Source organism: Phasianus colchicus, chromosome 7 (assembly GCF_987193195.1).
Source record: "Phasianus colchicus chromosome 7, bPhaCol1.hap1.1, whole genome shotgun sequence".
Taxonomy (NCBI): domain Eukaryota; kingdom Metazoa; phylum Chordata; class Aves; order Galliformes; family Phasianidae; genus Phasianus; species Phasianus colchicus.
Genome location: NC_143442.1, coordinates 18,480,906 through 18,507,077, shown reverse-complemented (window position 1 = coordinate 18,507,077; position 26,172 = coordinate 18,480,906). Strand labels below are relative to the sequence as shown.

The following is a 26,172-nucleotide window of genomic DNA, read 5'->3' as shown; positions in this document are numbered from 1 at the left end:
ATGAATGTCTCGAAGTGAAAAGACTAAATGACGTGTTTAGTTGAATAATAGCAGTTGTATTGTTTTTGCTAGAGATATGCTTGCTGACAGTGTACTGTTTGGTTCTTTTGAGAAGTAGGCAGTCCATACAGCCTTGATGTCTTTGAAGGCCATTTATATTGGATAGCTAAAGAACGAGGAGAAGTCTGGAAAAAAGATAAATTCGGAAATGGAGAAAAAGTAAAAGTTCTGACTGTAAATCCATGGCTTACTCAAGTGCGCATCTATCACCAGCATAGATACAATCAGTCAGGTAGGTAATCGACATCCTGGATAAGCCATTCATTTCTGTGAGATTGAAGTTAGTATTGTTGTTTTCTAAGAGCTTAGTAACCTTCTGATAACATATCAATCAGCTTGTGATTTTATTTCTGAAAACAAAAAAAATGGGAGTCTGGTAAGTATTTTCTACATAAAATGAAATCAGCAGTAGAATAGCATACACTGCAATTCAGAGTATATTAGTGATAGATCATGGCCACGTCCTTTCCCTTCTTACCTCTATCTTGGAACTGTTTGATATGACACTCAACAATATGAATTTATCTCTGTAATATACAAGTATTGGCCACTTACTATTGCCCTTAGGGGGACGTTTAAACTATGACATGTCTGCAATAATCACAGGGGAGAGATATCCAGAAGAACATCCAGCATGCACCTCTTAAAAGATAAAAGATGTTTCAGCTTTTAGAAACAAAAGGCTTCCTGTTGCTCAGAAATGTTCTGTTTCTTCACTTCTGTACTGGATTCCAGCAACCGTGATCTCTTACTTAGAAAGAATGTAAGAAAAGGCAGACAGAAGGCTTTGGTAGAAATGCAGTGTTTTGGGCATCAGTTCTAAAAAAAAAAACAAAACAAACAAAAAAAACCAAACCAAAAAAAAAAAAAAAACACCTGGATTTAGACTTGTTTTGATTTCTGGTATGTGATATTGATGATATACTACTAACTATGCTTTATTTCAATAACTGAGATATGCGTGAGCTGTTGAAGTTTTCTTCAGCTGCCTCTTCCACATTTTTTATCTTTCAGTGCCTAATCCTTGTAAAGATGTCTGCAGCCATCTCTGCTTGTTGAGACCAGGAGGATACACCTGTGCTTGTCCTCAAGGGACTCGGTTCGTAGAAGGCAGCAGCACAGAGTGTGATGCGGGTAAAATAATTTGTGAAACTAAAAATAAAAGCAAAGGAAGTTTTGCATTACTGAATTAGAAATTTAGAGGGATGATATGACTGAGTAGATGTTTTTAAGTCAGGAAATATGGCTTATATTCTCGACTGTGTTTTGTGGTCAGCTAGTATACTTCATGTATACTCTGTCTGTGACTTGTGAAATAGATATAGAAATACCACTCAAATGTCCAGTCCAGACTTAGCTGCAAAATTGCTCACAGTTTCTAAATATTTTAAAAATTTAAAAATACGTGTGTCAGTTTTAAATTACATATCAATACAAATGCATTGGTTTCAGAACTAGAGAATTTCTGGCAAACTATGATTAAATAAAATGACTTGTGTTTATAATTCTGTACAAAGTTATTGCATGATCAGTATAATAGAGTATGTTAGACACTGGAAACAAAGCTTACAGGACTCACAGAATGATCAGAGATAACTTACAGATAATCGTATACTGGACAGCCTTTTAAGCACTGCAGGTTAGTGCTTGGTGGTTACAGAGCAGCAGAGCCCCCATAGCACATCCAAAAGCATCAATAAAGTGAAATTAAAATTACTCTGCCTTTCCCGAAAAGAAAGCATCCTGCTGCAGGATTTCTGTTTCTTTAGCACTCTTACCTTACAGTGGTGCAAACAGTAGTCAAAATATCCTTGTCCTTGCAACATCTCTCCGATCAGTTAAGCTTATAACGTTACATCTGGGATCTTTTCTCATTCTCTGAATTATTTTCTTTTTGCTTTTACACGGCCTTTCCTCTTACTTGCATTTTCTTAATAATGAGTGATGCTATTTTGTTGCCACAAAGTGCAAGCTGCAGAGAAGAGCTAGTAAGTTGATGTAATAGTGAATGAAAGTATACGATGCACCTTCAGATTAAAAAAAAGTAACACTGTTGATTGCATTTGCTGTTAGTTGCTGTGAATGTGCTTCCATCCACGGGTTTTAAATACACAGCAGGTTGCTAGCTCTCTCTGTATAACTTCCAGCTTCTTGGATCATAGGCTTTGCAGAGGAGGTGAAGTATTGCAATTTTCTGAATAGAGAGCCTTGAAGGATAGTGGGTCTGCATAGATCCAGCAAACAAAAGCAATAGCACATACAACTTTTGAGTTGCTTCTGTGCACCTCTATTGAATCAGCCCTTATTTTCTGATAACAGTTTTTGCTTCAATTAAAATAAATATATTTGGGAGAAGAAAAAAAAAATAAAACAAAAAAAAAACAAACAAAGCTGCTGAAAAGTATCCTGAAAGTTCGTATACGTAAGTTCTGTATAAATAAAGTGCCTTATGGTATTACTTATTTTGCTGAAGGTGTTCTGATAACACAACTGGCTTTCAATTTTTGCAGCTATTGAATCCCCACCCACAATGCCACCAGCGTGCAGGTGCATGTATGGAGGAACATGCTATATAGATGAAAGTGGTCTTCCAAAATGCAAGTGAGTAGGTTGTTATGGTAGTTTAGGGTCAGATTTTGTTCATTTAGTCATGCACAATCAATTCAAAGCTTTTAAATGTGTTGGAACTGCTTCAGTAAATATCATGCTTTGGCAATAGCATATTTCTAACAATCACAGAAAAACATGTAACTGTAAAAATATCAGTAAACAAGCAATGTAAAATTGCATCTGTTTGGGAAAAACATCAGAAAGGCAAACTGCTATGAAGGCTAGTAAAAGTTATGCCAAAAAATGTTAATGGCGAAGTAAGGCTCTGTAAATACAGCTTGAAACAGCCACTAGGTGCCACCAATGTTCCAATGAAACTAAATCATTTGACTTCAGTAACTGTAGTTCTCTGACTCAGCAGTTTTTATTTCCACTTTTTATTCTAAGCAAACATATTATCTTTACAATCAGTGAAACATTACTAAGCACAGAGTTAATTTATGACAAGTGTATATATATTAAAGAATATAATAATGAAACTGAGATTCTGTACCGAGTAAAAGTCAGCTGTTCTACTTATGTTTTCAGATGCTCTTATGGCTACACTGGAGATTATTGTGAAATAGGATTGTCAAAGGGAGTGCCTCCTGGAACAAGTAAGCTTCAATTATACATTATACTTAATGTTTTGAGTTAAGGAATGTGTAATACCTCATAATGATACCTGTGGAAGGATAAGCTTATAGTTCACTGGGCTCTTTTGTATGTGCAGCTTTGTTACTTGAATGTTTGCTTATTCTTCTGTCTTCGATAGCAGCAGTAGCAGTGCTGTTGACAGTCATACTAATCATAATAATTGGAGTGTTAGCGGTTGGAGGCTTCTTTAACTACAGACGGACAGGCTCCATTTTACCAGCGCTTCCCAAACTACCAAGGTATGTTTCAAAAACTTTATGACTGAGCAGTGAGAATATATTTGTGCCCAAATATTTCTGAAAAATCTAGTTTGTTTGCCATGTGCCTACTTTGCTGGAATATGGCAACAGCAGTTTCGTAGCAGCTTCATTGTATTTTTTATTCCAAGCACTGGACAAAGAACTGTTATCAAGCTCTTCTACATTCTGAATTAGTGTTTAAATAAGGAGCAATATAGAAGTCTGTTTACTTGATCTAGTACTTCAGTTCAAAAGAATGCAGAATGTTACAGTTACGTATGTTTTAATTTTCTATAAAATTGTGTCAAAAAACACAGTTCTGTCTGGTAAAGAGATCTTTATAACATTGATGGGTGGAGTTCTGTGACTGTTTGAAAACACAGGAGGAAGTTGCAGAGAACCTTTGTTTTCAGGGCATATGATATCTGTGCATTTTGTAGGTTCTTGCTGTCCTGACAGTCACAGTATGCAGCCAAAACCAGCCTTGTGAAATGTAATTTAAAAATATTTGATGTTTTAAATTGAAGGAAGATGAACTAAAATGATTTGTAATGGCTTCAAATAAAAATTTTGACAAAAAAGATGTATTTGTATTTAGCTCTAAGCCAATTAAGTGTCTTTAAAGGTATAAAGGTACACCTTTGCACAGGTTTCACAGTACTAACTCTTAAATCAGAGTGATAACATTATTGTAATGAGAAATGCAGATGTAGTTACAACTGCTTCTTCAGTGCAGTTCTATATAATGCACTGAGTATACTGAACAAGTTAAATTTATTTATGAATTCCTGTAGTTAAATTGGGGCAAAATTTGCATGCAAATTAACCCTGTAGGACGAAGGATTTGTGAGGTGTCTTTAAACTACACAGTGAAATTCCCTGCTTCCTACTTTGTTGAAAGGAAATTTTCTACATCACTGTTCAGCTATACTTCTCATATAACTGAGGCCTTGTGAAATGGAGAGTTTGTTTGTTGTTTTTGTGTTGTTTTTTTTGTCTGTGAGGTTTGATTCATAGTTTTCATTTCTCTTGCAAATATACTCTTGTGCAACCATTGTTAAGTTCCTCATTAATGCATATGTTAACTGCAGAGTTTACTCAGGCTATAGCTGTTACCTGTTACTCAGGATTTATCCATGTATGAGAGTCCTAGGCTTAAGCTTTTAAAAATTGTATTAGCTGGTTCCTAAAAATATAGCATACACACAGAACACTGGCTCCATTTCCAGTATTTCTTATGCAAACAAGTGTGTTCTTGTGGCCCTGTAAACCTATATGCAGATTGAACATTTGCATTTATAGTTCTGTAGGTATCTTCATGATATCTGGAATTATATCCACAAATTTGTGTGCCACTGCAGCTTCATTTTTTATCAGTTTCTATTAATTAGAACTTTTGAATTAACTTATACATTTGTATGTAAATGAACAGTGAAGTAAAAGTAGTTCAAAATGTAACTTCTTGAGCCTGTTTGGTGTCTACATAGGCACGTGTGAAGATGTGTGATCATTCTGAATGGGGTAACAGGTTAGAAAAACTGCTGAACTAATGCAGGCACATAAATGGTCTCATTAGCTTGCTTATAGCCAGCAAAAATTCCAAGTGATGAATATGGTTAGAAGAATAACTAAAAGAAACTGTTTTATAAGCTTCTTTTCTGCTTTTTTTTTTTTTTTTTTTTTTTTTTTTTTGTAGCTTAAGCAGTCTTGTAAAATCAGCTGAAAATGGCAATGGGGTAACTTTCCGATCCGGTGCAGACGTAAGCATGGACATAGGAGGTACTGTTTTTGAAGGAGACTCTGCTATAGACAGAGCAATGCAAATGGTAAGATCTAGATCTGAAATATATATCATTCAGTTGTGTCCTCTCAGTGTCATTTATAGCTGACAGAGGGAAGTCTTCCGTGTAAAAATCATAGTGAGATGACAGATGTGCTCAAGAAGAAAAATGAACACAAAGATAATTTTCTGAAATAGATTTTTATAAACTGAAAACAAGAACAGACTGTTCTTTTAAATAATGTGACTGCCATTTCTCAAGATTTATACAGTAGGAATAAGTCAATTACCTGTTTTACTATTTCAGCTTATTCTTAGTGAATACAGTGAATGAATTAGACAAATAAAAATATTGCAGGGAGGAATTTCTTGAGGACCTCCATGTTCTGTAAAACAGGTAATTATGTAATTTTCAAATTCCGATTGTATGTTGGAAAACTCAGAGGTGAAACTCAGGACTAACCACAGAATATACTGCTTAGCACAGCAAGTTGTATACTTGGACTGTCTCTTATTTTAGTGAGTTCAAGCAAATCAGGTTTAAGTTTTGAGGACATCATTGAGCGTAACTCTTATTTTATCCATATGCCGTTTTGCATATCTGAGAAATAGCACATCCTTGTGTTTCCTGTTCTGTATAGTTTTCCTATGGGAGAAAATATTCCCCAGTTTACTACAATATGTACAATGCCCAAAAGATTTTTCCTTCTACTAAACAAGTCCCAAGCATGTTTGAATAGTAAGCGCTTGCTACAAAGTTTGCATTGGAAGCTCCCTCAATTTTTAATGTTAAATTTTAAACATAATTGACAATAAAATGTAATGAAACAGCTAGTGAAGACAAGCTTATAATATGTGTATATGACCTTTTTCCAGACAAAGAAGCGCACTGATTGTTAGAACTTAGGCAGCTTTTGTAATGAAATAGCCATGTGAATGTTTCAGTAAATACAGGGAAATAGCTCTAGACTTGAATATCACATCAGTTGTTTATTTTCTTTTTCATGTATGGAAAAGCTTCATGGTACTTTACGATTTTCTAGCCTAATGTTGACATATACTGAAGCCCAACTGATGCAGTTTTTACATTGCTTGTAATATCCAGGTCTGGCTACAAACTATTTCTAAAGTGCCATTCATGCACTCTATATAATTCAAGCTTGCAAAAAATAAAATAAAAAATAATGCTTTACCGGGAAAAGAATTCAAAGAGTTTGATTTATGGCAGCAAAGAATTGTAGGATATATTTTCTGAATTTTTAACGTCGCTTATGCATAAATGGATGTTGGAGGAATGTTTTTCAGTGTTACTGTTCTTAGCCAAGCTAGCCTAAATTGATAGAGGAGAGGCAGTTGTGAGGTAAAAAGATAGCACAGGTGTGAAACTTTTTGCTGTGGGGCATTTGCTTGTGGAAATGAGGCAGGTTTAAAGAACTTGCTGAAGTACTCTTCTCATTCTGTTCCCTGTTATTCCTGTGATAAGGCTGTCACAAGTAGCAGGTTAACTGAGCCTGGGTAGGATTTTGTACTGCTTTTGTTACCATTCTAGCTGTTAGTGCTTGACTGGCTACCCCTGGGTGACTATGCCTGTGTGATACTAAACACTTGTAAGATGAATTAATCCCATTCTTTTATAATTCAGATGCTGCTTGATAATTTGGTTGTCAGTCTGAAGCCTCTAAAATGAAATATTTATTTTTGATAATTCCGCCCTACTGAAGTTGTGATTTATGGAAGTCATCTTTCTCCATCATAAATTACTCTATTAGTCAACTGTATATATTTTTTTTCAGCTAGAAATTGGAGTAATGCTGAAACACAGTGTGGTCTATGCTATTATGTCAGAGAGTAAAAAAAGGTGTATAGTAAACTTGATGTTATATTTTCAATAGATGCTAGATTTTGTCTAACCCTGTGTGAAAGTAAACATGGATTTTTCTCTGAAATGAAAAATTGGACTATGAAGTCATTCCTGGGTGTGTGGATGTATGGAAATGTTCACTGTGCTGGAGTTATTGCTTTTTTTTTTCTTTCTTTCTTTTTTTTCTTTTTCTTCCTCTGAAGAATGAAAACTTTGCAGTAGAGTCAGGGAAACAGCCAATCACATTTGAAAATCCAATGTATGCAACCAGAGATAGTGGAGCTGGTGCAACCAGTGAAGTTACAGTCATTCAACCAACACAGGTAAGAGAAACCTAGGCTTGCCTTTCACTTTTCATTTTTCTTACAACCTCCTTTTCTTTGAAGAAAGTTGAATTGCCTTTTTCTCCTCCAGGTAACAGGAGCTGGTAGTGTGGAAAATAAAAATTTTGAAAATCCTGTGTATGCCTCTGCAGTATCTGCTAGGCCAAAAGAACCTCCTCCAAGTACAGACACACCTCAGGTAGTTCTACAGATGTCTTTTTTTCTTTGTGCTTGAAATCAGAAGAGCTGAATTGTGAGGGAAACTGCAATATAGTTTCTGTTCTATATAAGTAGGGCCATCAAGTTGGCATATGCAGTGTATGGAAGGCAAATAACTATTTAAATTACTTTCAAGCTGATCAAGAAGTAAGTGAAAGGAAAGGAATGCAAGTGTAGAATGGCCATGGGCACACAGTGGGGATCTGTTGAGATTAAAAACCCAGACTGGCTCACCAAGATACCAAGACTGGAATGGAGGATTTTCTTTCACTGTCTGCTGTGCTCCATTTTGAGGGCAGATACTAGTCAGAAAATTGTAATGTAAGGCTACAAATTGTCATTGTTTCCCAGCAGAAATGAGTATAACTAAGATTTTACTTGGGAGTTATATTAGAATGCTGTACCTCAACAGAAACAGCAGGGTATATTTTTTTTCTATAACATACCAAAAGAAAACATAAGAAAAAGTACGTTTTTGTTTGAAACGGAGAAAACCCAGCTCTTTTTGGCACTGAAAGTTGAAGACATTTACTCATTGTGTATTGTAATCATTTTGAAAATATTATTATTAATTTTTGTCCATATTTAAAATTACTAGAAATGATATTTAAAGTATTTGTTCTTTCTGTTCTTACAGGACATTTTAGTGATCAAAATCCAATTATTATCTCATCTAGATTACTTATAATTCATGAAAGATACATTTCTTATGTTTTCAAATCCATCTGCATGAGTTGATGGTGTCTTGTTTTCATGTTCTTTACATGCTGTGCACTAAAAAAACACCTCTGAGCTTTGAAATGATATTTCCATCAACCTGATATTGTAATTTCATGTCCTTCAGTAATTTCTCGTGTTGTTTCAAGACAGTTTTTGACTCTTTAACTTTTTTTTTGGGTGTGCATGGAATGATAGTTAATGAATTAACTTAGTCTTGTCTTCTGGTCTAATATTTTGAATAATGCCAGTTATCCTTCAGAGAAGAAAGCTGAATCCCTTGCTTAGTTCATCTGTTGGTGTCTGTTGAGTTACAATGGACACATTATGTGACCATTTTGTTTCCATTCCTACATTTTATCGTATTTCAAATGCACGCTCTTCTAGGGAGATGCCTTATAAAACGGAGCTCTCATTTTATTTGATGTTTTGATGCTCTTTCAAGTAGAGAAGCGTAATCAATAATAAAGGACAAAGAAGTCTAATTGAGAGATCATTTGAATAACATGACATAGCATTTAAAGAGGTAGCCTGGAACGTGAAGGTACAGCGTGACTAAAAAGTTTACTTTGATTATTTGATGATAAAAAAAACTGAATTTATCTATTTTCCTTTGCTAGAAATGTCTGTTGGATAATATATTGAGGCCAGTTGTCTAGTGAGAAAGTAGAAGCTGAGTATAGAATTGTGATATAAATGACCATTTCAGATACTTGTTTGTGACCTCTTGTGGTTTTTGTGACAAGTCTCTGATGCAGTCAGATAAACAAGATAAACAAGACTCACTCCCATCTGCAGGGAAAAGATGAGTTCTAGATCATTCTCTTTTTCTCCTGTGTTTATGATTTGTCATGTTAAAGATGTCCAGAAAACACTGAAACTTGAGCAGGCATTAAAATATTTAAAGCAGTGCAATTAATTAAAATTACAACATAGCAGTGTAAGAACATCCAGCTGAAATTACCAAGTTAGCAGTCAATCCCAGTGAAATCCATCAGCTGTGCTGGCATTTTGCTGAGAAATGGTGAGAAAAATGTCTAAAGCTCTATTAATTTGTATATTTCAGGAATCAAAGTGGAGTTTCTTCAAGAGAAAAATGAAACAAAACACTAATTTTGAAAACCCAATATACGCGGAGGTATTGCTTAATATTGTATTATGCTATTTTTCAGCTAATGCACTGCTGGGCTGAGTTTTTACTTTTAGTGGATAAAGGATATGGACAAATTCTACTGCTAAATGAACTGGCACATAAATTCCTGCCCAGGTCAAGATGGATCTGACATGGTTTTGAGAAAAAATTACCAAATTTTGCACAGAATGAAGTGCTCAGCAGACACTCAGTTCAGGCTATACAGCAGCATTGCTTACCTCTCAGCTTTCCCAGCCTAAGCACTGTGACGAACTCCTGCTTCAGGATCCCATGTGCTGGTTTCTGCTTGCAGGTGCATTCTCATACAGCTCAGAGTCAAGCAGGCTGTTCTACAACTGGTATGAAAGTGTCTAGTGCCCTCTCAGTCCTACATTTAGCATGCACAAAAATTCAGTAGTCTGTGTGCTGCAGCCTGCTTACATGAAAGTCCTGTTTTTTTTCCATCCATGCAGTAAGAGAAGACCTTTCTTTTAAGATGTTATGCTGCCTGATATGTGCTGGAGGAATTCTCCCATGGTGTGTTATGAAGCCTTTGAGTTCTACTGACTTGAGCCAGTAATAGCAGTTTTTCATCTTATAGTTAAGAATTTCAGTAGGGGCCTAAGTGCCATAAGAACCTCAGTCCCACTGTCATGTGACTGAAACTTAGCTGCCTTTGTGGAGAATTTAGGTTTCTAATGCCTGAACAAGGTGAGAGATTCAGAAAACCAGAGGTTTATTTCCCCAAATGTAATAAGCATAATGATTTACAAACAGTAGTGATGCCAGTGTAATCTACGTTCATGTGTGCACATGTAGACTTGTGAAATTAGTCTAACATAACCACTGCTATTATTAGACTAACAATGACCATTAAAACAGAAATCCCAGTGTGCAGAATAAGTTTGAAGCAAGTTATTTCCTCGGAAGAACCTTCTAAGGAGAAATTAGTATTTGACTTTTGATAGGTGGTGATTTGCATAATTAACATATCACTTAGTAAAATATTTGGATATTTAATTAATATTTCTGAAAGTTAAGGTTGAATGTTTTGTGTATTAGAATGCAAACTTGGATTTTATGATTATTGTTTCAGATGGAAAAGGAACAGCAACAGGACACAGAAAATGTCCCTTCTTCCTCTCCTTCACTGCCTCCCAAGATTACTCTGAAGAGAGACCAGCCATTAGCTTATACAGCAACAGAGGATACTTTTAAAGACACCGCCAATCTTGTTAAGGAGGACTCTGTTGTATAAGTAGGTAACTGTTTTAGGGAAAATGAGACACATCCATTTGCACATATATTTTTTATAAACAGAAGAGTAAGGTTCACATTCAAATGCTTTATAAAAATATATACATCTTTTAGTCAGTGGCTGGAGATGTATGTTGAAACTATGCCTTGTTTTTTGACAAATGCCAATTACTATTTTTATGAACAAGTATCATGGTGTACTATATGTATATCTTTGCACTGAACCTGTCTGAAAGTAATGTTATAAATATATTGTAAATTTGTAAATTTTTCAAAGATTATCTTGGTTTTTTTGCTAGTAGAAATCTGTATGGAATTGGTTGCATAAAGATAGGGATAATTTCATTATATAGGGGCTTAAACTAAAAATACCAACAAGGTGAGTATAGGAGCGTTACTGATTTACAGGATCTTTTGCATGTATATTTATAACAGTACCTTTTAAAACTTCTACTGGTGCTCTGGCATCCTTACCACCTATTTTTATCTTCTGCTGGATGTAGAAATGAGTGGCTCTGTTTATCTTGCGTTAAACAAAAGATGGAAAAGTCAATGCAGCATCATTATGCTGAATAGCTATCTCTGCAGAATGTTTTTCTTATGTTTTAACTGCCTGGGATAAAACAATCTATTAGACATACTTTTTCACTAGGATCCAATTAAAACCACTCAATTAATAGTGTTCTTTAAAAGATTTGATATATTTAGATTTTAGTGTCATGAGTACTTAACTTAATGAGATTCTCTCCTGTACATCAGTGAAATAGCTCTGTTCTTAGCTGGAGTCTCTGGAAGTTATTTGTACTATTAAATGAAGTAGCTTGATTTCTGTAACAGCTTATTTCTAAACAGCAAAATACAAAAGATACTGCTTCATTTAAGAAATAATTCAGGTTTTTTAATGTGAAAATTTAATTTTATTGACTATTTATTTCCAGAGGTGGACATTAATAGAAAGGGAAACAATTTCTACTAATGCAGTCTTTGTCGTTAATCTGCTAATTTTCATAACCTTCTATCAGCATATACTGTATGTCTTACCAGTTTTTCTATTAATTAGCCAAGGTAGTTTCCACAGTGTGAACAATTTGAGGAAACTTTGAGTACCACTACAGGAACATGTAGCATTTCTATCTAGTTACTCATATAATTTAAAGATTCCTAAATTAAAATCATTGAGACTTCTACTATTTGATTGTTTTATGTCTAAGTTCTCAAAACGTATACTATTTCTAATTAGAATGCTTCTAATTATTTTGTAATGTACTTTGATTAGAAAAGACTACTGGAAAATAATGCTGCTGAATAAATTTAATAAATGTATTATTTTATCATATTCCTATTCCATAACTTTTTGTCAATGCTGTATGTATTTTGCCACTGTGGTGACTTCAGTGCATGCTGAGATGAAAACAGTCTTGCTTTAGGTGAATTCAGGTAAGAATAAGTTATGACTTTACACAACTGTTTAAAGTTTTTTATATAAAATCACTAATATTTTATTACTGCTCCCTCACATGTATATGTTAAATAAACTGGCCATTGAAACAGGAAAATCTTACAATTGATTGCAGCAACCAGTTATTAATGTAGTATAGACATAAGCAATCAAAATGTTAGTATGATATTATATCTGACTGCTTTAATGTAGCAAATTCCATTAGAATTTGGAGCACAACATACACGTCTCTGAAGAGCTATGAGAAATAATTCCTTTTAATGCCAGGTTGCTCTTGTTAAGGAAGGGATTAATAATCCCTCCATGTGTTTTAAAGAGAGAAAGAAGAGCTAGCATTTCCTTGAGATTTACGTCCTGCTGCTTATACATCAGCTGTATATCAGAGGGTATCTTTTTCTTCACTGTAAATTTTTTACTTTTCAGATGTAGAAGGAAACCATTCTTGAGAGACTGTATTAGATAGGTGGCATGCAAATTTGATTATTTAATATACTTGATGGCAAAGGGTTCCTAAGCTTTAACTGGCCTCTTCATCTCAGTAGTGTGTTGCAACATAACCTTCTGAGTATGTTAGTATGTTTTGGTACTGTGCTGAACAGAATCTTTAGATTCTTTCCCTAACTTCATTTTCCACTTTTATTATTTTTCCCTCATGAGGCCAGTCCCTGGCTGAATTCTTTAGTTTGGAATTTTGTTGTCTGAAAGAAGGCTCATAAGAGATTTCAGCACATCTCTCTAATTGGCCACTATAGACCCAATAAATTAAAATGTTAAATTTTTTCATCGTATGTTTTTTCTACAGCTGTCAGACCAGGTAGAAAGAGCTATGACTCTATGTATGAAGTAAAATAAATTTCTTCTTGAAACCATTTGCTAGATAGTGGAACCTCAATGAAATACTTCATTGAGGACATGACAGCGCCTGAACCATTTTTACATTCTGTTCCTTTCTTGCATATGCTCTCCCACCCTCAGCACACACACACTGCACAGTGATGAAACTGCTTTTCTTACATTTGGTGCTCTGACCTGCACATGTTTTTTTTCTAAGCTTAATTGAATTGCACATTAATGATTAATCACCAGTGCAGGTCTTTAGCAAATAAAACCTTTACCCTCCCAATTTTCAAATCTCCAGGAACACCAGCATGTCAGTAGCTTAACTGATAGAAGTAGTGTACAAGAGGCACAGCAACTTCAGCTGCCACTTCATCATTTTGAGCACGCTCTTTGTACATTCAAATTAATTGGCTGTAGCATATATTGGTGACCTGTTTCATCTAGTGAGTGAAATAATAATCCTTTTAAGTTGCAAAGCATATTGAGGGCAAAATGAATGCAAATTTTAATATTTTCCTTAATAAATGATGCAGGTATTGGAAACGGGTATTAAAATGCAAGTATTAAGATAAAAATATTGCTCTATTTGAATAGTAATGGGGGGGGGGGGGGGGACGGACTGTTTAGTATTGATTTTTCCTGTAATTTCATACCTTTAAAATAGCTTGTGTTTTGTCTCTACACAGCTGAATAGTCAGGTGGTTAGATGTGGTCAAATACTGCAATTGTAATTTTTGGAAATTGTTGCAATAGCTGGGCTTTGTTATTATTTGATTTGATATCTTGTGTCCAGAAGCAACTCCTGAATATGGCCATGACCAAGCTTCATGAAATAGATTATTAAATCTGAATAAGCACAAGGTACACGTATAACATAGATGTTCTGAAAGACCAGTGGTTTTATTTTTTTCTTTTCAAATTCTCTAGAAACCTATATGTTGGTGAAGTTGTGAAAAACAGATTCTCACTTAAATAAGAAAAGAAAAGCAACAAATGTTTTATTGGATGACTAGTATTAACCAGATTTATAGCTGACCATTGCTTGCATGCAGATATTATAGATGTATCACTTCTGAGTACAAAAAAGCATGGTAGGTTTACGAGTCTTATCTACAAACTCAGAAATTTCAGGTAAGTAGGAGAAAGTGTTTTCTGAAGGAAATTTAAGCACTCTACTAACTTGTAAAGAGGAGATGTCAACTGTTTATGACAGAATTCAGAGTTATTTCTATAGAGTCGATGCTGGTTATAGTACTAAATGTTGATTAGAACTCCAGGGACTGAACTCCCACTAGCTGCTGGAACTGGAAACATCATGTAAAACAGCACGTCAGATAAACAGCTCGGGGCATAGGAGAGGAACAGCCAAAAGAACTTTGCATCCCATCCAGCTCCGTATCGTGTCCTGGGGTACTTTGCTAGCAGGGCATGTTCCATGCATTTTATGACCTTAGAAATATCAGAGTTGCACAGTCTTTTCACTGATGATCTTTGAGCTTTTCTATCTACAAAGAAGAAAACAAACTGGAAGTATTTATGCAACATTCTGTGTGAGAGGATTCTTTTCATTTACAGGTTTTTCTAAAGCTTCTGTAGATTTATAATAAGGGTTGTCTTAAACTGCTGGCACAAGTACTGCAAGTGGTATAGCTGCAGCAGAGCAGAGACAAGCAAGCGCTGCAGAATCCAAAGAACCAGGTAAACAGAAAACTCCCTGGCCCATATTCTGAGCCAGATCTTTTCTACTATATGTGCAGCAGAACTTTTCAGCTATCATTAAGCCGTAAGTACGGTACATGATCACAGCCCTAACTCTCCTGTGCCCCCTAGATATTCTACCTCTTAAGTACATAGGAACAAAGGATGGTAGGACACCATCACATCACTGATTTCCCAGGGGAACCAATAGAACTGGTCTCATCTACCATACACAGGACAAACATCAATGAGCTCCTAACTAAAGCTTATGAAATCGTGCAAACATTCACAGAATCATAGAGTGGTTGAGGTCAGAAGGGATCTACAGAAGTTATCATGTCCAAAGCCCTCCTCAAGCTGGACTGCTTAGGGCAGGTTGCCCAAAATCATGTCCAGGCAGCTTTTGAAGACCTCCAAGGAGGGAGACTCCACAAACAATCAGGGTGACTTGTTCCAGCACTCAGTATTTCCTGATGTTCAGACAGAACCTCTTGTATTCCAATTTGTCCTGCCTTATCCTGTCACTGGGCAACACTGAAGAGTCAAGCTTCCATTATCTCTGTACTCCCCCTTTCTGGTATTTAGAATCATTAACAATATCCTCCCCTGAGCCCTCATACATTCCTTTTCCTACTTACATTCAGAAAAGTATTTTTCTCCATAGGAATCTCTGATCTCATTAGGCAATCTGTTCCAAAGTCTTAAGAGATCTCTCTCCATGATACCCGAATTAACTTTTGCGTTGAAGAAACTATGCCCAATAATGCTTACTTTCACTCCAAAATGCTGAATATCTCTCCTAGAAGAAAAAAACAACCAAAACAAAAACAATCCAGAAAGCTGTCTCTGAACACCTGATGATGGCATAGCCATTAAACATACTTCAGTTGAAAGTCTGTCACATTAATTAGTATTTGAGACTTTCTTCTCTTCAAATGTTAGAATAATTATGAGATGTTTACATTAGCATCACAGTGCTGTACCTATCACTGTAAAAGTGCAGAACACAACTAACAATTAAAGCAACAGTAGATTTGCAGCTTTTCTATGTGATATGTTTTGGACTGGTGTAAAGAATGGGATACCCACCTCTATCTGTTTAAACTACTCTTGAAGCACATCAGCTTCTAGGAGAAACAGATTATTAAGGTGTTTAGTGAAAAGTCAAAGTGAGAAAAAATTTCCAGTTGGGTTAGGATTTTATTTTGCACCTTCTGGTGAAATGGCTATGGTTAAATAATTAAGTGTTAATGCAGTAAAGGTCAGAGTGCTTTCTAATAGCGCGGTTCCCTCTATGAAATTTGAGTTGCAATGCAGCAAACTCTCAGAACGAAAATCGTCACTATTCTGTCAGATAGCTTCAGAGACTCAGGCAGCTGGATTCCAAGGCAGTACATCACAATTAGTGTCAGTGTAGGCTGCTCACTTTAATTTTCTGAAGTTATGAGTACCTTTGATAATCTGATTGCTGTTTGTAAAACCTAGCTCAGACTGCTGTGGAGCATTAGTGCAAAATGAAATAGGTTGTAAACTGGTAACAGAGAAGATTAATAGTTTGGCATAAGTCCTTCATAATTCTGTTGTGAACATACAGAGTGTTTTACTTGCTGGAAAAGTTTTACACAGATATTTTTTACTGTTATTGCATAGGCAAATGATGAGTAAGGGGCATTAATGATAAAACTTTGTTCAGTGAGAGGGAAGAGTACTGTTACTGAACCCATGTGAAGATAAGCCTTTCTGCTCACCACTGTTCTGCAAAAATACCAGCATTAAGTTTAATGGTACTGAAGGTCTTGAACCAGTAGTAGGGGAAAGGGAACTGAAATGCCAACTCTGCACAGATACCTTTAGCAGTGCATGTGTTGAGACAAAAAGTCATTTTCTCTAATTGCTGCATGAGCATACTTAGTGAATTAATAGACTTTAGGGTGGAGAATGTAATAATGCTATGATAAGACATTAGTAGGCCAAATGCAAGGTGACTTTAGTTTATAGACTTGGATGAACTCCCTAGAAAGACAGCTGTAAACTGATGCCAGAGTGACTTTTTCTGGTGTGCTGGTTTCAGAAACTATTTGACAGGGACAATCTGTCTGCAGAAATGGAATAAGGACAAAAAGCAATCACTGATCTCTGAGAGCTTAAAAAGGTAACTCAGGGCCTTTGAGGTAGAACCAGTAGAAAAGGATATACACTGAAGGCTTAAGTGTCTGAGAATCAGACCCTTGCTGTGAAGTCAAATGTCTTCTCCAAGGCACCTGGCCTTGCCAGATGGAATACACCTAGCACACCTGTGCTTTGATTGTGGCTTCTGAAGAACCTGCAGAAGGGCCTCAGCAGCTTATTAAGAGTTCAGGGATCTGAACATGCTTATCAGAATCACAACACCAGGCTGCTAATAATTACCTTGATTGCATGCTACTAAATGTATTATAGTTATGCACTGCTGTTTGTCAGGGACACAATCTACCAAATGTAAACAACCGTAACTGACATAATTGTACTGCTGTGCTTAAGCTATCATGCTTCTACGTATTGCAGTCAATACAAACCATTTGAAATCACTGTGTATCTATATGCTTCAGATAGGTAGTTTCTTTCCTCCTGGTTAACAATATTGAATGAGACATAATTTTGTTATTAATTTCTGTATTATCAAAAGGGAATTCAGACAGGCTCCAGCTGGTAGTACATGCATGTACACTTTTGTAATCCTTATGAGGCAAATGCAGCATGTCTAAGGTCCTCATGCTTCATGTACCTATGTCTGGTAATTTGGCATATACCAAACAGCATGTGAACCTTAAGTACAATGTGTCCAGGAAGCATCTGACTTGGCTAGGCTGTACTGTTGATTCCCTTGTATGTATGCAGCAGATTCATGTGTTCTGTAGCTGCGTGCCAGCCATAGGCAAATGTTTCCCAGTGCAGTTTCCTGATTGGAAAGTCATAGGACTGGAGGTTGAAACCCAAAACAGGTGACCGTCACCCTTTTCATTTCCATTTGCTCCTTAGGTAAAATTAACAGAGACAAAATGGAAGAGGCAACATACAGGCATCCTTCCCTCAGCACATCTGGAATCTGTTCTTGGATTCATGCATGTATTTCTAACTACTCACCTTAACATGTCGGAGAAAGATTCAATGCCCCAATTGGACAAGTTGTAGCCACCCCCTACGAATGCCATGAAGCCTTTAGCATTGATTAGATTGACTACTCTTCCCTCGGCTTTTTTCAGAAGCGGTAGAAGTTTGAGTGTGATTTCGATCAATCCCAGTAGACTAACGTTCAGAACTGAGTGGAAGTCATCAATCCTCAGCCAGTCAGTGGGTGCTGCAGATGTTGTTCCTTCAGTAGCATTCACCAAGCCAAATAGCCCTAGGAAGATTCCAAAATCATTTATTTCTGTATGTGACTATATCTTACCATAGGGTTTCATGTGTAGCATTGGGATCCAAACACACTTGGCAAAAGCTTCAGTGGGATGAAGTCTAGAGCCCGCTTGTAGGTGTCTACTCAGTATACCTGTGCTGAAGATCCTAGGCAATTATTCTAAAAGAAGACAGGAAAATATTTTCAGTTGGAGAAATGGGATGCGATAGAGTCCTTTATTACTTACTCAGGTATGTGGGTTCCTAATGTGCACTTATCTTCTTGTGAAAACTAAGCACTGTGTAAAAGCGGAAAGGTTCATTTACCTGAGTTGGGGTTTAAAGGTCTAAACTAAACATAAAGAATTAGTCAATGCTTTTAAAAATGTTAGCTTTACCCTGTGTATTGATTATACTGCTTTACTACCTTATAAATTACTTGAAGAGCTTTAGATAAATAGTGACACTTCGGGAAGGACAGCCTGTGCCTGGAGGGAGAGGCCGAAGGTTCAGCACTGCTTCTGTAAAGAGCTGCTCAGAAGAAGGTGACAGCAGTGGTTACCCTGATCAGGAACATGCTGCTTTCTACAGCCTGGAGGCAGAGTTCTGTGCAGGATCAGCCTCTCTGAGAAGGTAAGCTCTAATAATTATTTTGATTTTGCTCTCATTCTTTGTATTCAAGGATGGTCTGAAACTTTGCATAATGAAGGAAGAAAGTCCCCTCGAGGTAGAAGATACTGTATTTTGCTGTTCTAGATACTAAATTAATTTATCAGCCTACTGAGTTTTTGATACAACTGTGTAGTACAGCTGGTAGTTGCAGTGCCTTAATCCCATTTGGCTGCTATTAACAATGCCCAGTCTGAGTGGTTGGCACCAAGAAAGAAACATGTATGTTGTCATAGGTCAATATATTTACCACCCTGTGCTAAAAACAACACTTCAGCCATGCCTTTTTAATTCAACTTACAGGTATCCAAGGACAAACTCTTCTTTGTTCTAGACAAGTGCTTAGAGGTGAATGAGTGGTATTAAGTGCTCAGAGTGTATTAAGAGCTACCTATGTAACAACTCTAAGAAAACTGGCTGAAAAGGCAAGAATTTAGATGTTACAGTCATTACAGTTGTTATTGAGTGCATTACAAAAATCAGACTCGTTCAGCCATGCAAAAACACTCTTCTGGTTATAGTAGGAGTCCTGCACCAGCCATTTTTAATTGCCTGGGCTGGCTTTACTGACAAGAAAGCTCATTCTGGTACTGGTTAGCACCCTCCCCCTGCTGAGACTTTTCAACTGCACCAAAAGTCTGAAAAACACATCAGGGAATGATCTGGTTTGAACAGCTGTATTTCTAGGCACTCTGCTGGCAAAATTGCCCAAAAGCATTGCTGGAGAAAACCTTTCTGAGCTGAGAAGTGGCAGAACTGAAGAGGGAATGTGTTTCATCAGTAAGAGGAAAAACTTAATTGTAGATAGCAGAGAGGCTCCAGAACTCTTAGCTGGACCAGCTTTGGTTGTACTGAATTATTTTTTTGCGAGCTGACCTTTCCACTTACCTTTGCCTGCCGTTTCCTCTGTCACAAATACTACAGCCCTGGAGATGCTGCTGGAGTCAGCCAAGTTCAGATTCACTGTCTTCAGGGAGAGTGAGGAGCAGGACCGTAGTTCTTGGCCTTCTTGTTCAGTGGCACATGCAGCAATGACACAGAATCCCCTTTTGTCAAGACACTTGGCCAGTGCATTTCCAAGTCTGGTGTCACAGCCTGTTATGAAGACATACTTTCCACTCAGGTTTCTAACTCTGCGACGGTCTCTGATGAGCCAGTAAATGATGAGAGAAAGTATGGAAGCCAGAATCACTATGTGCAGTGAGTCTGAAAATGAGAGCTATTAGGGAATGTGTTAGTGATCTGGAAATGCAACAAAGTAAACATGGTTGGCCAATCCCCCAACTTCCCAAGACTCAGTTCCCATGAGGGGCTTTGTTTCTGGTTGCACTACATCCAGCTCACTGTAAGAGAGCATGGGTCGAGCTTTTACACAATGTGATTGGGATCCGTGACTAATGCTTCACTTGGCAAAACCTTCTCCTGACCTCCTTTTCAACAGTTTTTCACTGTTTTCAAATTTTACTTGCCTATCTTCCTAGTCAGCCCCATCTTCTCAGGATATTTCAGACTGAAAGGAATGACTGCATGATTTCTCACAGTAGTGTCTGATGGTGACTTTTTGTAGGATGCAAACTGGCAATTATTTGTGCTAATACTGGAAAGAGAGGGATTTTTCTGGGAAGAAGGATAATTCTCTTTGACTGTCTACATGATGCCACCCAGTCTGCTCTTCTAATATATAGCGTGGAAGCAGAGAGAGCCTAGGAGTGACCAGAGAAGCCCAAGCTGTAGTGGTGGGTGCTCTAACTAATTTGTTCTGTGACTTGTGCTGCATCATAGTAAGCCACTTACTCTAAGACAAGAAAGACCTTATGGCAACGTCTGAGCTTTCTGACTCCTTCCTCATTGCCTGTCTAGCACTGATACAGAGTGAACTAAGATTGGTTATATGGGAACTGTGTTTGCATCAATAAATGGGGGTGTTCATGGGGATGTGCTGCTCTCAAAAAAGAATTGAGGGAATACAAAGTTCCCTAACGCAGGGGTGAGGATACTCTTTATTTATTACACAGATTTTTTTATGAGTGTAACATGCAGTTCTTGACATCTAAAAATCTTTACAAAGACTTACTGTTTTTGTATTTTTGCTTTGTGCGATAAAGTATTAAACTCACATTTATGGGAAAGCTGGTCAGCATTTTCTGGATGTCTTGCTAAAAAGAAACTGTTTTACAAGTACTGACCACTTAAGCTCTACCTGCCTTCATATGGATCCAGGTGCAGGCAAGTGATTATATTCAAAGAATGAACATGTGATTGTATTCAACTAATTGACAGATATGTTGAAATGAAGGAGTTTATTATTATTTTTAAATCCTGGAAGTACTTGAAGAGAAAGCAGGTCTGTGTTTTTTATGTTCTGTAACTCACAGCTGTCTGAAGTTAGGAGTTCGGCTGATTTTCGTATGAAATCCATGTTATCTTAAAACAGTAATGGTAGAAGAAGACCTGGCTGCTAGAGTGGTGTTCTTGTTCTTCTGGTGCTTTTGTTCCTACTGAGTTGGTGGAATTATTTGGATTTATTTTAATCAAGTCATCGTCTAATCAAGTAGGAGTGGACAGTCTCTGATAGTAAGTGAATATTGGACTTAATGAATAATGACATCAGTCACATTGCTGATGTATGATGAGTAACAACATTCCACTTAATGATATTACCTTAAATAGTTGGATGCTTCTGTAGCCATGGATATGGACCTGTGAACTCTCTCTGATATGAAAATGTTAAGCAAATATATACAGATAAGAGTTTGCTCCTTCTTCCACTGCAGTGAGCAGGAAGGCTCCCACTGAAGTGTTTGGGTGTTAAATTGGTCTCTGGGCTCTCCCACTTATTTTAGCAGCCCATCTCCCTGTAGTGTCAACTCCAGTGGAATTGGCCCTCTAATTCAGGTACTTCTCCAGGATACTTGTGTGGTTTTATCTTGTTTTTGATTTTTTGGTGTGTGTTTCTTTTTTTTTCTTTTTTGCTGTGGATGTCTCTCTAGAATCTGACAAGGACTGCATCGCTCTTGAATGTGTGCACTTTGGAATCACCTTTGTAATGTTTCACTGAGCTGGAGACATTTATTTTGTGAGAGGACTTAGAACATGCTCTGACAAGCATAATTAAAAGAAAGAGCTCAGGTTAATTCAGGATCAGTGCTGTAAAATGAAGTCTGGAAACAAGATACAGCAGCATCTGATCACTGATGCACCTAATCCATTTGCAGTGATATGCCAGGCAATGACTGCTGGATTAGAATGGGAGCTGGGCTAGAAACAGAAAGAAGCTGCTACCAGCAGACTTTTGTAACCCCAAGTCAATAAATCAAACAGCTACCCAGCAATCTAGTTCTGTGATGCATCATTTTAGGACTTAATTAATCTTTTTTCCCAATACTAAATAAAATGAGCTAATTAAAAATTTAGGGGAAATATTCTTTTAATTGGAAACAAGAAAAGTAAATTGCATCTTCCTTGGCTGTGCTGCAAATGGGAAATGGTGGGCAAAGAGAGGAAAGCAGGTATAGTTTGCAACAGGGTCTCTGTGGAGACATCTGGCTAGGCTGTGCACTTGGCTACACGTTGACTCCTTGGAGAGAAATGTGTGGAACTGTTCTGGTTAGCATCAGTCCCTAAGTTTTGCTAGCAGGAGCTGGAAGAGAAGAGCTGTAAGACTGAGACAGCTCTATGTGGAACCTCACGGCTCATCCTCCCCGTAGGTGCTGGGCTGTGTGCACATCTGCACCAGGTGGCTCCCCACAGGCTCTCAAGTGTCCAAAAGCATGTGGACATCTGCTGCTGGGCACCACAGTGGGCTCCTCTCTGCAGGAATATTTTGCTGGAATTTATTCTGCTAGATGATGTCACATCTGCTAAAAGGAGTCTGGAGTCAGATTCAGAGGAAATAATTTCAGTTAAGATTTTCTTCAGAGAAAATTGTCTGTTTCTGTGAATGTGCAATGTTGCAAGAAATAGTTTTTGTCTGATAATTGCGGAGCACTAAAAAGCTGCTTCTCTGCCAGCAGCACATCAATTTTGAAGTAGCTCTTGCAGTGGCAAAGAGTGTGCTTCTAGGGAAAATGTCAGCATGATATTTCAAGAGTTTTGATATAATTCCAGAAATATTGAATTTTTATTACCAGTGTAGCCAGTAGATAGCTAAAGGCAAGTTTTACCTTCCATTAAAATGCTGATATTTGCCTGGCAAATTGAGAACTCTTGGAATAGAGCTTGGCTTTTTGTGCACACACAAGTGCCATTATAAAAGCAATTGGTTTTAAAGAAAAGCAATGTGACTGCACTGTGAGAGCCCTTTAAGTCCTCAGATGACTGCAAACGGCAGCATCCCTCTGCTTCTCTGCAGAGGGGAAGCTGAAGAACCCTGCTTCAGGGAGGCGATGCTGGCAGTTGTGCCAGAGAACCTCAGGCTGGAGGAGGTTTGGGGTCTGGTTGTACTTTGGATTCCTTCCTCTGGCACTGTGCTCACAGTGCAAACCCTGCAGAAGTCAGTGCTCTGCAGTGAGATGGCCTGGCCCACCATGCACAGAGGAAGAGCTGGCAAAGGAAATGCAGGGCCTCTGTTCTTCAGGAGCAGCCCTCATGGAACACATGGGGAAGGTTCAGCTGTCAGGCTCTGCCCTGGCAGGCTGCCTGACAGCTCTCCAGTTCAGTACAAACTTTTAATAATCAGTGCTACGAACTGCCTGGTTTTCAGTTAACAAACTGAGCATGTACTCAGGCACAAACGCATCACACCTCCCACTCCTACATGAGCTATTCCTGTGTGTGCAGGGTTTTGTACTTCTGTTTCATGGGAAAAGGGCTGCTTTCCTATCAGCTGTGTAGAGGACAGTGATATCTCAGAGGTCAGCAGATAACTTAAGGATCTTCCTTAATCTTTCAGCTTAAAAGAAATACAAATCCAAACTCTCTTGAGCGTTTTGCAGGGACGTGACATCAGTCTGGTTAAATGAGGGCTGATTTCTCATCATTAGTGTATCTTTGCTTGTAGTGCTGGCAGTTTAGATTTTTTACCATGCCAGGGCAAATAAAGCCTTCCAAACCCTTAGGTGACCAAACCAGTAATTAATAATAAAGGAGCTGAGAAAGATTCCAGATGTTCTAAAGAACATTACTGAGTTAGCATTTTATTCAGACCCTGCAGGTGTTTAGATAAGCAACAACTGGTTAAAATCCTTACTGGAAAGGAAGAAACTGCATGTTCTCTCATCTGTGCACTCAAAACCAAGTGCTTAATTTGTCCTCTTAAACACTCTGCAAATGCATATAATGAATCCTGTACACTGTAATGTTAGACACGATTTCTGCTCGTGTGCTGGTACTCACGTTCTGGGGAGACATCTGCAAGCTCACCATATACCTCCAGGTGCTCATGAGTGGCCTTCGCCAGTTACTTTGCTGTCAGAACGTAGAAACTGCTTGAGACAAACTCATCAGCTTGTGCACCAACGCTTGCACGATGATATAGTTTTCACAAACACCTGTAAATTCAGCGTGATGGTTTTATTGCTGTTGAGCACAGTCCTTCTCCTCGATATTGATAGTGACTTGTGCTGTGGTGCTTCTATCTTAGGGAATTAGTTGTTATTAATCCTCCACCTAAGCTCCATCTCAGCCTATCCTACCTTTGCTGCATAAGCTTTCCTGACTATATATAGTAATCTGTAGAGCCTAGGGGACTGCTAAGACTCATTAGGGAGTACTAACCTACTGTGCATTGTGTTGAAACAAGCAGGAATCTTTCCATTGATTTAACTGGTCTAATTTCAGACCTCTCTCTTTACTCCTGCACATGAATGAGCTGTTATCGATAGGACTTGGTCTTTTTGGGACAAAGGCTGAGGAAAATACAACCTTGTGTTTAACAACTCTCAGGAACAAAATTATTTGTTCTTGTCCAAGGGCAGCTTTATGGTACGTGAAACAAATCAATTATCTGTGTTTCAAATAAAAGTTCAAATTCTAGAAGCTCTGCTCTACAGTTTTCATGAAGAAAGCCTCTAACATATGACTACTAAGAGTGCTAACATATGACTGGCCCAGCAGTCTGCCGGGCACTTCTGATCCCTCTGCTCTTTGTCTGAATGTGTAAGTAGAGCTCCTTTCCCCCACTCTTCATGCATACAAGTACATGAGGTGTCTGGTTGCAGAAGAGAACATGACACCAGAATGTGGCCGTTTGTACAATGGAAGGTATCTTGGTAGTACATTGAGCAATTGATATTTTTTTCTGCATTCCTAATGTAAATAATATATTTACAGCTGGTGTGCCTTGCCCCAAATTCTTTTTGAACTTTACTTTAAATGTTAATCACTGCAGTGCTGTAGTCTTGCAGCAGCTGACAGTAGACCTGTGGTCTGACAAGGGCTGACGTAAGTCAGCCAAACTTCAGTATCTAAACCTGATACAGATCAGAGCAGCCACTGCCATTTTATACTTTATTTTCCTATTCAATTTCAGTTGTGTAACCTTGATGGAAAAATATACTTTAACTTCTGGAGAGAGAGAGAGAGACTGTGAGAATGACACCAAGTTCTTTGCTAAGTTCACATCATGAGGGCCTGATGCTGCAGCTTCTGCAGGAGCCACTAGTTTCAGTCATAGGGACACACTGAGCTCTACCTGGAAAACTAATGGCTTGTGTGGATTGGGTCAGGTGAGCCAGTAACATCCCAGACAGCTATGGCAGCTCTGACTTACGTTGATTTTCTATTACTTTTCTTGATAGAAAAACATCTTATTTATTTATTTGCCTCAGTAGGAATAGTTAGTTCAGAGCTATTTACCTCAAATCTGCTCTGGAAAGAATGACTTTTTCAGATAACAGTTATAAATGAAATGACCACACTGAAGCCTAAGTATAAGCTGCACTGAGAAAAACAGAAAAAGTATTTTACAGGCTTTAAAGAATCTAAATTGAAAACCAGCAATATTTGGATAGCCACTGGGTAGCTTGCTCTTTAGCTTAGCCGTGTTAATGCAAATTCATCAGCATGGGGAAAATGTTTGTTTTTGTCACTGTCCAGTTTGCATGGCAGTAAGAAACAACTCCTGAGCAATGTGCAGCTGCAGACTTGAGGTTGAAGTCTGAATTAAAAACAAACAAAAAAACAACTCAACAAAACACGTAACTCTTAATTACCTAAACTGCAGGAATTGGATCTCTGCAGTCATATCTATGCTGTACTTTTGTAGCTATGGATCCTTTTGCAACACAGGGAAGACCTGGACATCAGAGATCCTAAGGATTTAGCATGCTTTACTTCAAAAACAAAAACAAAAAAAAAT

General features: G+C 37.6%; 3 protein-coding genes across 10 annotated transcripts in view; 2 read left to right on the top strand and 1 right to left on the bottom strand.

Moving 5' to 3' along the window:
- Positions 1-12,541, top strand: part of LRP2 (LDL receptor related protein 2) — a 118,497-nt gene extending 105,956 nt beyond the window's left edge. For 2 of the 7 annotated variants that reach the window (XM_090143974.1, XM_090143976.1), the window contains 10 exons: positions 113-292; positions 1,075-1,194; positions 2,571-2,661; positions 3,199-3,266; positions 3,425-3,545; positions 5,242-5,371; positions 7,390-7,509; positions 7,601-7,708; positions 9,512-9,583; positions 10,674-12,541. In XM_090143974.1, coding sequence (XP_090000100.1) covers positions 113-292; positions 1,075-1,194; positions 2,571-2,661; positions 3,199-3,266; positions 3,425-3,545; positions 5,242-5,371; positions 7,390-7,509; positions 7,601-7,708; positions 9,512-9,583; positions 10,674-10,835 — 1,172 coding nt within the window. In that variant the 3' untranslated portion in view covers positions 10,836-12,541. The remainder of the gene's footprint in view (positions 1-112; positions 293-1,074; positions 1,195-2,570; positions 2,662-3,198; positions 3,267-3,424; positions 3,546-5,241; positions 5,372-7,389; positions 7,510-7,600; positions 7,709-9,511; positions 9,584-10,673) is intronic. The other 5 variants (XM_090143977.1, XM_031599518.2, XM_090143975.1 and 2 more) reach the window with 4 other exon arrangements.
- A 1,621-nt stretch (positions 12,542-14,162) lies between these two features.
- Positions 14,163-20,232, bottom strand: LOC116232817 (retinol dehydrogenase 7-like). The gene is made up of 5 exons (XM_090143373.1): positions 20,209-20,232; positions 19,764-20,094; positions 17,955-18,213; positions 15,470-15,630; positions 14,163-14,638 (listed from the first exon to the last, which is right to left on the bottom strand). Exons 1-5 carry the CDS (start codon positions 20,230-20,232, stop codon positions 14,388-14,390), a joined length of 1,026 nt encoding a protein of 341 aa, XP_089999499.1. The 3' UTR covers positions 14,163-14,387.
- The window catches only part of ABCB11 (ATP binding cassette subfamily B member 11), a 74,558-nt gene continuing 63,157 nt past the window's right edge, over positions 14,772-26,172 (top strand). Inside the window, exons 1-2 of one of the 2 annotated variants that reach the window (XM_090143931.1) lie at positions 14,772-14,831; positions 18,652-18,839. The gene's annotated coding sequence lies outside the window, so the exon portion shown is untranslated. Of the gene's footprint in view, positions 14,832-18,217; positions 18,840-26,172 lie in introns of those variants that run through there. The other variant, XM_090143937.1, reaches the window with a different exon arrangement.

Bases quoted from the DNA above. Each gene is read 5' to 3' on its own strand.
- LOC116232817 (XM_090143373.1), bottom strand. From the start codon at position 20,232: ATGCTCTCTTACAGTGAGCTGGAT. The intron at 18,214-19,763 runs GTAAGTGGAAAG...GAATCTTCCTAG, and splicing joins AGAGGAAACGGCAGGCAAAG to GGCTATTTGGCTTGGTGAAT. The intron at 14,639-15,469 runs GTAAGTAGGAAA...TCTTCTTTGTAG, and splicing joins AGAAAAATACTTTTCTGAAT to ATAGAAAAGCTCAAAGATCA.